This window comes from Fulmarus glacialis, unplaced genomic scaffold, assembly GCF_000690835.1.
Source record: "Fulmarus glacialis isolate BGI_N327 unplaced genomic scaffold, ASM69083v1 scaffold31631, whole genome shotgun sequence".
In the NCBI taxonomy this organism is placed as follows: Eukaryota; Metazoa; Chordata; class Aves; order Procellariiformes; family Procellariidae; genus Fulmarus; species Fulmarus glacialis.
In genome coordinates this window covers 29,355-40,152 of record NW_009195179.1, presented here as the reverse complement: position 1 = coordinate 40,152, position 10,798 = coordinate 29,355, and the positions used below count along the sequence as shown (strand labels likewise).

The following is a 10,798-nucleotide window of genomic DNA, read 5'->3' as shown; positions in this document are numbered from 1 at the left end:
ACCCAAACTATTCCATGATTCTATGATTTCATGACTAAAGTACATTTTTACATCAGGTAATGATATAATGCTTTCAACAGTGGAATTGAGAAAGAAGTAAATACTGAGAGTGAGAGTGGAAGGGAAAAAAAGCCCCCAAAAGAGTGAAGCCAGTACTGGAGATGGGATATGTGAGAATTTTTTCTCAAGTTAGGCTCTGTGCACTGTCCCTTATATGGTTACAGCCTGACTGCTTAAATTAGTCTTCACTAAACTGGAAAAATGACATTGCCTCTAGTTCCTCTATATTTAGAAGCCTTAAGGAGGAAACTCGGTGGGGAAAGATAACTAGTATAGGCTTCCTAGAGCTGTTACAGTGAAGTGACCTAGACTTACCTGAGTGATCTTTGTCAATGATGTTAAAGATGATCTCCAGATCCTTTCTGTATCTGCACAGTGTTTCCACCAAAGTTGGCTGAACCTGGTTTTGAAATCCCATACAGGAAACCATTCAGACCTTGGTTTGAGTTAGTCTAACCAGCAGAATATGTACTATCCAAATCTATGTTCCCAATTTAACTTCTCAAATGTTTTAAAAAAACTCCTTATGCTCGAGTTTCCTGGAATGATACTTTGTGTTTTGCCCTGAGGAATAATCAGCTAAAACCTGTGACTTTCAGATGGTGGGGCATGGGGGGAAGGAGCCCTTCACACCTCCTACCTTCAGTAATTATTTGTGGAAATACGGCTAATCTAGGGAAGATGCTGCACACCATGCACTCATACAAAGCTTTCACTGTACATAAGTGAATGGATCCTGCTGTTTAGAAAAATGATGGAGACAGCTGAGTACCAAAGCACTATACAGCCACTCAGTAACAACTGGACTCTGTAAAAGAGACCTCAGCTACCATTAAACATCTAAAACTCCATCTACAAATGTGACTCCCTCCTACAGGTGCCTGAATTGGCTCTGGAACACATTTGAAAAGCTCATCTCAAAGAGTGAGGGTTGAGTGCTCCGGGTAGGATTTCTCGCATCTCCTCAGCTACATTATCCAAACGCCCTTGAGAGTCAACGGAAAGTAAGAAGCAGTTCTAGCATGTGATTCATCCAACCTATTTTAAGCATCTACCTTAGCAGGGAATGATGATTCGTACCCTAGCAGTGCTCTTTTCCCTCCAGTGACTATAAAAGGAAGCTTGGCAACTAGTTCAGCTGTAGATGTCTACCTGATTGGCCAAACCACTGTCTTATGCCTCAAGTTGCACCAAAAGATTTGCAAGGAGGCGTTTTCCTCCTTACCTCTTTTATAGGTTGACCTATTTTCAAATCGTAAAAACATGACATGAAGTCAATTTCTCCATCTGGGTTCATCTGTGCTAACTGAGACCGCAGCATCCTCCAGGGCAGTTCCAGCTGTAGGACAGACTCCATCGCTGCAGCCCAGTCATTGACAGCAATCTTGCCTGCCGGAAGGGGTCAGTTCATGGTTACAAGCAGTACGTGACACAGCACATATCGGTCACCAGCATGCCTTCCGCCGTTTTTAAGAACAGTTGCAAAACATAAACATTTTCTCCTAACCATGGGATAAAACCCCTCATAACCACGAGCAGCGGGGTTGGACTAGAGATTTCCACAGGTCCCTTCCAACCTCAACAACTTTGTGTTTCTACTATGATGTTCAGCATGTTTAAATACCTTTTGAGAAAACCAGACTATGCCATGAGGAGTACTTCAGATTTGAGCTGAGCTGCAAGTATAGAGACCTACGTCACTGAAAATCCAAGACAGAAATATGTTATACAGTTGTTCAGTGGCCAAAGAAACAGTACCATCACTTACTGATTGCCCTTTTAGGGGCACTGATGACAACCCAATCAAATGAGAAGCCATCGCGAGGAAAAGTTGTATTTGTGCTAGAAATCACTAACTCCTTGCTCCTACATAAAAGGTTCATGTATCAACTTACCACTGACTTTTCTTCAGCTGATGGGTGAGCGTGTGCCTCCTAGTGGCATAGCCAGTCAACTTTACTCAAATATCTCCCAGACTCAGGAGGAGACCAGTTCCCCCTCACCTGGGACCCCAATTCCCTGTCTGACATCTGAAGACACTCCTAAGTGAAGGTGGTGACCTTTGAGCTTCTGGAGCTGGATTTGCCTGCCCAAGCTCTCTGCCCAACAACAAACACCATTTCCTTATTTGCCCATGTGTTTCAGCTGTTTTCTTCTACCTACTTAAAGCTTCATCCCCTCAAGTTGTTTTCTGGGGCTCAGTGCTTGCTAACACCTGTCCTCCTCTGTGATCAGGAAGAATGTAAGATCAACCAGCCTCTGCTGCCCTCCAACCTTACACTGGCAGGCAGGACCCCTCTCCATGGGGTTTGTCCCCTCCGCCCCCCCCACCCCCCACGTGGAAGCTGTTTTCCCCATGGTGGCAGCTGGACAGAGAGGTAGTGTTACCTGTGCCGTTGAGGTCATACTGTGCAAAAGCACTAGTGAGTTCAGACCTGTGAGCATAAATCTTCTCTCGTAAGGACTTTAAGGCAGATGATTCAATTGTACCCACCCTAGGAGGAAAGTGCAGACCAGATCATTAAAGGATTTACATCCTCTAGCACTTCATGCTTTTCAACATTCATTATCAAATTCTTATATCCTTTAACATGTAGTATGTTTAGGGTCATCAAAAGACAACATTGGGGGGGAAAAAAAAAAACAAACCCAACAAAACAAACAAAGCCCCATAAGAATAATCTGAATTTACAAGATAATCGAGTTTATGCAGGTAATTCTAAGCTGCTTTGCTTTAGTAAATCTGACCACAGTGCTAGGCATGGCAAAGCTGTCATGATAAACTTTTTGGACTCAATTCATAACAGGATTTGTCCAGATTAACACTGCAGCCTTAAAGCAGACCTGACAGGCAAGTGCAGGCCCTTTACGAGTCCCTGACAATTGTCTGTTCTAACCGCTTACCACGTCTAATTACCTTTGGGAGTTTCTCAGGGCACCAAGTTAGAGTACCCAGAGCATGTTTTGTCTACTGTATTAATTTTTAAATTGTAAACTAAAAAAACAAGGAAAACCAAGGAAAATAGGTGCCTATTCAATTATTCAATCAAACTATAGATTTGTGGCAGGTACTCGCGTGCTAAGTGAGTACATGCTCACTGCGTACAACACACAGCTTTACCTCTCCCGAAGATTCTGCCTGCGTGTGTACTTGCTGACTTGATACTGTACAAACCGAGGAATCAGTTCAGGATTCAGTTTGATGTACGCTCCCCGGTTGCTCCCCTCTTCGTAATAGTTAGAGGCAGAAAATATAGTGATAACCTGATCATAGGAAACAAAGAAACTGGATTGGCTAGAACAACTCTTCTTGAGACTGATTTCTGAAACTGATCTTAGAAAAACATGCAGGTTACAAAATTAAGTGGCTGCATATAAAACCAGGGATCAACAACTATGTCGTTCACCAAATTGCTTGCACTTTTCGAGTCAGAGCTCCAGGCCTGTATTTTTGGCTTGTCATAGGAAGACTTCAGTTCAGAGGGCAGTGTGATATAACATGCTGTTAAACAGAAACCTCTTTCTAAGATAGACCTGTTTTTCAGGATTCTTGCTGGCCTTCTGATACAGCATGTCAGAAAGCAGGGCCAGAAGTGATTAAGTTAAAAGGCTTCTAGAGCCTTAGAGCATTTCTTGCACTATGTTTACACATAACTCTCCTCAGGGATTTTGTTGATGTTCATTTGTTTTCACATGAGTAATAAGCCAGTCCCCACTCCCTGAAGCTGTAAAGAATTTTGTTTGTCAGAACTCCATAATTTGTTCTAACATCTGTCTAGCACACAATTCTCCCAAACCCATTTTAAAGAAGTCACTCATTTTTTTAATTAACTTTGCAGACAAATCTACTGTGGATGTGCCTGTGAAATTCACAGGAGAATTCTACTTTACATGGAAGCATCTTACCTTCCCATCGTGACTGATCTCGTAACCTTCCGGCTTAAATTCATGAGACCTGATGAGCATCTTCAGATTATACCTTTCAAACAGCTTGGCAGTGACATCAGGGCCAAAGCAACAACCTCCTCCTCGACGCTTGTTTGGTGTACAGCCTTTTTGGCTTCTTGGATCACTCCAGAGAATGTCAAGGATCTGTAAATAGCAAACTCAAGCAAGTGAGGATTGGCAGTAGATGAGGACTGGCAGGCTATGGCTGTCTAAAGTACTGGCCGTGGCAAAAGCCCCACAGTACAGGGAGAAAACACACCTGAGCTAAAAAGTAGCTCTCGTGTTTTCTTCCTTCCTTTCAGCAGGGCATTCTTTTGGGCTGAAACTTTTGTTCTACTTTTCTTAAGAAACATTATCTAGATTTTGGATGAACTTTTTCAGATGAAATATTATTTCAGAAATGTACCTCCTTTTACAGCTGAAGCTTCCAGACTTGGGTAGGTGCATCAGGAATGGTACCTGGTACCTGGGCTATTTCAAAGAGAGCAATAACTGCCGCCTTCACATGTAGGTGTGAGAGGCATTTTCTATTTCCCAGCACTGACCTGATAACCACATGGGTCGGTGGTTTTACCTAAAGTAAAGCTTGGGAGTGCCTGCTCTAAACATGACACAAGTTGCCTTTGGCTTTATTGTCTTGGGTTAGCTCATGTTTCAAAACAAGATTTTACAGACATGAGGATGAATTATCATGGTGTAAAGTCACCTAACCTAATAATTCTAGTCAGTAGCAAACATTAGGCAAAATGTGTTTGTTTAAACCTCACTGGACAAGGTTTACACTAACACATTCCACTTCAAATTTGTGAGTGTGGCTCAGTGGAGGCTTGGTTAGCTGGCTGAGTGTCAGATTTGAGAGGTTGCTTGTGCCCATTACATTAGTTTGTAGGTCAAGTATGTATCTTGGGAAATCACATTTTCAGAGACAGATTTGCTTCTCAAGAAGCAAAACAAAAATGTGTGCCCCTTAAAGCAGCTGTCTGAAGAGAAGTTCAGAAAAATAAACTTATACACAACTCAATTTTGAGCTTCTAAATTGCTGTGCAAATTAAGCTTTTCAAATTGTCACAATTTATTAAATTATAGCATGACAAGAGCTCCATATTGCCTCTAATATTCAAGAGGAAATGAACAGCCAGAGGACAAAAAATTCCCACTCTTGAATAATCAGCCTGTAGGTCTCAGGAGTTGTGGTTTTTTGGACAGTATCAGCATTCTGCTGCCAAAACCACAGCCAAAAAAGGTGCTCACTATCGCCAACAATTGCAGTCTGACCTATTTAAACTGACAACCACGTATGTACCAACAGATCCAACCACATGAGGGCATGCAAACACATCTCATACCGAGCAGTTTCCTCCTCCTAACGGCTAAGAAAAGAAAACACTGGGTAAATTGTACTTGCAAGGTATAAAATCACAAGCCTTTATTACCAGATCCACAAAAAGCATCCAAAGAACTAACAGCTGGCTAGTATACTCCAAGAATGATGGGTTTCTTATTAAGAGACAGTCCCCTCAGACTCAAACATACTGCCTGAACAGAGCGCCTGCCGGCTTTGTGCAGGAGGGGTTCGGTATCCACCTGGCTTTGATTTCACCTACTTGTTTCCATTCCTTCAGTGCGGGGTCTGAAGGCTCAGTGGAGCCCGATGAAGAGATGTGTTGTGTTTTCCCTGCAACATTCTGGTTGGCAATGTGTTTACTGGCTCTGGTTGTGGGAATTCTCTCCTTCGCTTGGTCCTGTCTGTCTCTTGCTGATTTTGGTGGCCGCATCAAAGATTTCAACTTCAAAAAAACCAAAACAACATTGAAAGAGTTACCAGAACATAAAGATGATACAGAGATGTCAGCTGAAAGGCACATCAGTTCCCATTTCCTGTACTCAATACTGAACTCTCATAATGTCCTGAACTCACAGGTTTGGTGGAAGCTGCAGGTGTTTGGGACATGCAGAAATTTTGCTTTATATCTATCAGCAACCAGCCTCTTCAGAGCTGCTCTCATACTCTTATCAAGACACACAGACTCGTTCCAAGCCACAGTCAATCACAAGGTCTCACGAGAAAGCAAGTACGGTCTGGGCTCAGGGCAGACACTTAAGTGCCCAGCTTCACTGGAAACTGAAAATATACATGTATACTGTACTGAAGATGAAACGGCATTCACTACTGCTCTGATACAGTAGCATGCTGCTAGGTTAATTTGGCTGAAATCAATGGAATATCACGAGCATAACCGTGAAATTGACGAAGTATTACATCAGGCCTTTTTATTGTTAAATCAACCTCCTCCAATATGCATGGGCATTTGCTTTTTTGGAGCTGTGTGCTATGGCTCCATGAATGCCCATTAATACAGACTCTTCTCCAGGGAATATCTTTTCTTTTCATTTGAAATTTTCTCATACCAGCTCATTTTTTGAACAAAAAAACCGCAACAACAACCCCCCCTGCCCCCCAAATTCTACTCTTCAACAGAAAAGAACTGATGCAAAACAAAATGCAAAAAAGTGGGTTATTCCCTAGCGCACTGACCAGTATTTGAGACCTGTCAGTTGCCAGCTGTACCAATTAAAATACATCAGTTGGCCTGGAGTGATATCACCCTGAGTTGTGGCCCAGACGTCTCATTAGCAATGCTCTCCTGTGGCAGCAACTTTGACCTGTTAATTCTGCATTTCACCAATACCGCATCAGTAACATGCTGAGCCTGGCCTTGGTGAAAGCGTGGGCAGAACTCAGGTCACAGTTAAGACACCTACAACTATAGTGAGGCACCCAATTTTAGTGTACAGGGTATAGCAAACGGAACCTAGACTCAGATGACTAGAAGTAATCATCGCCCTTTTTCACATCTTTAAGAAACAGAGATACACCTGACTGTCCTGTTAAAACTTTTATTTCTGTATTAGAAAACATGAGGATAAGAGAAATAGCTCTAGGTTCCACAGACACGAATGACAAGGTACACAAGGTTGCTTAAACATATGTATCCTGTGCCATCTGGGATGCTCCACCATGTCTGTGAATTAGCGTGATGTGGGCAGATATGATCCAGACCTAAAGGAGACCGGTGGAAGAGACCTGCGAAGAAGACTTTCTCCAGAGACAGCCAGAGGGGACATCCCTCGGCTACCGGGTGCATCCATGAACAGCACTGGAGACCTATGTCTGAGCAATGATAAGACCTAGGTCTCCACTGGATCTCCTGGATCTCCATTGATTATAAGGAACCTAAGCACCCCGCTCACAAGCAGACATCTCCATTTAGTTGTCTAAGTTGAGACCAAATCCCACACCATTTTTCACTGATTTGAAAGAGCTGTGTTTGGTCAACATTTCAGAAGAAAAATGGGTGTTTCTGTCCTCCAAATCCCTGAAAAGCAGTAGTTTCTGTTTTCTCAAGGCCAGGTCCTGAAGTTTGATCCTGCTCTCCCACATGTGCAAAGCTCAGCTGCTGCCAAGTGAGCGCTTCACAGGTAGAGAACTTCCCACACACAACAGATGGCAGAAGCACAGCCCCAGGACAAAAGGCAGTGCTAAAAAAATGTGACTAGATTGATTTCTAAAGTGTTTAGAAATGCCTGAGAATTAAGTACTTTTCATACTTTCTGGCTAATGCGTCATCATGGCAGGAAGGAGGCATCCAAAGTGTTTTTAGCTATTTTAAAGTCAAAAGACCCATGTTATTTTACAGCAGCCAAACAATTGGCTCCCACCATGTACTGAAACCTTTCTTCCTAAACACTGATTTTGAAGAAAAACAAGACTCTTTTTTTCCTTACGTGCCTTATACAGCAGCCATTTCCTTTCCTAATGCAAACAACTTGATCTTAGCATTTGTACTGCTAAATTTTTTAAAGAACACAAAATTACACCCACACGAATATGATCTCTTACCTTATTTCTCTCAAGTGCATTCAGGAAATCCAAATCTGTGGTGTCTGAAATCCCTCCATGTAAGATAAGAACTTTGCTATCAATTATAGTGGCGAGGGGAAGCCAGCTAAAGACGTCTCGCAGAAGACACAAAATCTGTTTCCCATGGTCCTGTAAAACATACTTTTATATTAGATCCTATTTCTGGTATATTCTGTTGCTTCTAAGTTCAAGATTTTGCTGAAGTGTCTGCCACAGTCTGTATGAACAGTTCCATCCAGGTGACACCCTGAACTGCAACACTGACAAACATGTTCTGACATTTACTTTAAGGCCATTTGATTGTCTCTATAACATTTTGTGTTTCTTTCACATGCACCTCTTTTTGTGTTCTTGAGTTGCCTTATGGATGTTATTTATTTCATCCCATAGATCTCTAAGCATAAAAGGCTAACAGTTAAAATTGTTTTGTCAGTTATTCCATTGATAATCCGAAATAATTTCAACTACATTACTAAAGTCATTCTATACTACACCCAAATAAACTGGTTGGAAGTTTCCTTGTTTACACAGATTTCATTGTACATGTGCAAGACTACAAAGAAAATATAGGGGAAGGAGGAGGAATCTTACCTTGTACTTCTTTGAAACTTCTTTTGTGAAGCCATATCTGAAAATAAGACAACATCATGGATTGGTTTTCAGTATGCCCCTTCTGCATGATTTTTCATAGTGTTTGCCAGGAGTTTTCTATCCCTCTTTTTCTCCTACCGTTCTGTCTTACCTCTGTTTAAATGTGCTTTCTTCTGCTCTGTCTCAAGAATTGAGTTAAACTGATTTCTTGTACATAAAAGAATCCAGACCAATAATTATTAAGTGGCCTTTTTGCCATCTAAATGAAATAGCTTAGCAGTTTTACCTTTTAGATACTGGAAAGAAATTTCCAAGGAACATAACTGATGATGGGCAAAAATTCCCACAAAACCTCCACAGAGTTTTTGTTCTAAATTACTCAACTTTATTAGACAGTGTCATCTATCATGTCTTTTCCCCCACAAGGGACAAGGATTTTGACACCTCACTCTTTAACACCAAGATATCCTTGGTGCAAGGGGCATTTTCACAACACCCTAACTTTCAAATTTACCGGTGTGCAACACTGCTAACCAAAATGCCCAGCAAAGAGCCATACACAGGAATCCATCTTTGCATTCCGTACCATCACAGATTTAGTCAATATTTTCCACTATTTTGGGTGAGAATTTTCCTATCTTGTAGATAAAGTAACTGATCTTGGTTTATGGTTTGTTTTTTTTTAAATTAAAAGTGCTGAAAAAGGATGTATCATGTGAAACTGATTCTCTTACGTGGAACATTAATAGGATTTGAACCTGGTCCTCTAACCCAGGCTTATGCCTTAGCTAAAGAGCAGTATATTCTGTGTGCATGCATCAAATGATAGAAGGGGTACAACAAGTTACCCACCGGTCACCGAAAAACTTACCGGGGCGGCTGAAAATTGTAGGGACCTGGACTGAGGAGTTCTCACATCTGTGAAGATTATTTTGCCTATAAGTCACACTTTCATTACAGCCAGAGACACTGGCTGTACTCACTCCCTTGGCAGTGCTGTACAGCTGAGTACAAATATCTGTATTAGAAAACAGGGTCTCAGCTGTTCCTGCAATGGGGTAGACTGCCACCTCTCAACTAATGGACCTCCATGATGTAGAAGCTAGGATATTTACCCACCCTTTGTGTTTGGGAAGTGACATCTTAGTCTAAAGTTAAGTGAAGGATCAGCTCCTGGTTTACTGGTTCCATTATATTACATACTACTATGTATTTTGCTGTGCTGTGGAAAAAGCCAATGCTTTAACTAAAATATAATCCTTCCATCCGTCGCCTTTCCCCAAATTTGGTACTCTGGAAGCTGCACTAAGCCCATTGACTTCAATGGATTGTGATTAGGTCAGAGACAAGACATGACTCCCATTCAAGTGCCTGTGTGTAATGAGGATGTTCTTTGTCCCCCTCACACATCTTGGAGATGCAGAGCTACACCTGAATACATAAGAAAACATTATTTCTGTTTTAGACTGTCACAATGGCTAAAGCAGCATTCAAAAGCTCCAACATTTCTAGTGAAAGACCAGATACTCCCTCCCCCTGCCCCCTACAATCTACCTCAGGTTCATGATGTAGTCTTCATGGTTTCCTCTATTCAAGTGTAAATCATTGGGGTAGATAAGAAGAAATGCAAACAGGATTATAAGTATTTCCATAGAATTTTTCCCTCTGTCAACAAAATCACCGTTAAAGACATAACGGTTTTGTTCTGAAGGCAGACCATTCTGCAGAAGGAAACAAAACCAACAACATTTAGAGATGCTTTCTGTAATAAAGGAAATAGCATTTCAAATGAGATCACATTGCTAGAAAATCTGCAAAAAACCTGCACAATACAGGGATCTAAAATGCAGGATTTCTTCATTTCCACTGCTTAGAATAAAAATCTCCACGAGACAACCTGTATGAGCCATCAGAGACGAGATGACCTTTCTGACTGTTCTTATGTTGTCATCTCTAATCCCTTCCTCTACCTATTAAATTAAATTGAAAGGGACCAATAGGAACATTATTCTTCTAATAAAATATACTTTTCTGTTAATGCAACTGCTGCCAGGAAGTTACGCACTTGCAAATAGAAAGGAGTTGTTCATTTTGAATCGAAGACAAGAAATCCATGAAAAATGTTTTTCTGACGCAAGTCTGAAGGTTCTTGTGTTTCCTTACAGTTAGAAAATGGATTTCATATATTTACAGTTTGCAGTGTATGCTTCCAAAACTCCTGAGAAAGACTGTAGTCCAGAAGACATCAAATCTTAATACAGAACTCTGAAGAACCTT

At 41.4% G+C, this 10,798-nt stretch overlaps 1 protein-coding gene across 1 annotated transcript in view; it reads right to left on the bottom strand.

Annotated features, from left to right (window-relative positions):
* Positions 1-375: 375 nt before the first annotated feature.
* PPEF1 (protein phosphatase, EF-hand calcium binding domain 1) overlaps positions 376-10,798 on the bottom strand; it is a gene marked incomplete at its 3' end in the record, with an annotated part of 29,265 nt that continues 18,842 nt past the window's right edge. The window contains exons 7-15 of the mRNA XM_009588023.1: positions 10,076-10,242; positions 8,522-8,558; positions 7,910-8,059; positions 5,613-5,795; positions 3,967-4,152; positions 3,182-3,324; positions 2,449-2,555; positions 1,286-1,449; positions 376-460 (exon numbers count right to left, since the gene is read on the bottom strand). Of these exons, the coding sequence (XP_009586318.1) occupies positions 376-460; positions 1,286-1,449; positions 2,449-2,555; positions 3,182-3,324; positions 3,967-4,152; positions 5,613-5,795; positions 7,910-8,059; positions 8,522-8,558; positions 10,076-10,242 (1,222 nt within the window). The remainder of the gene's footprint in view (positions 461-1,285; positions 1,450-2,448; positions 2,556-3,181; positions 3,325-3,966; positions 4,153-5,612; positions 5,796-7,909; positions 8,060-8,521; positions 8,559-10,075; positions 10,243-10,798) is intronic.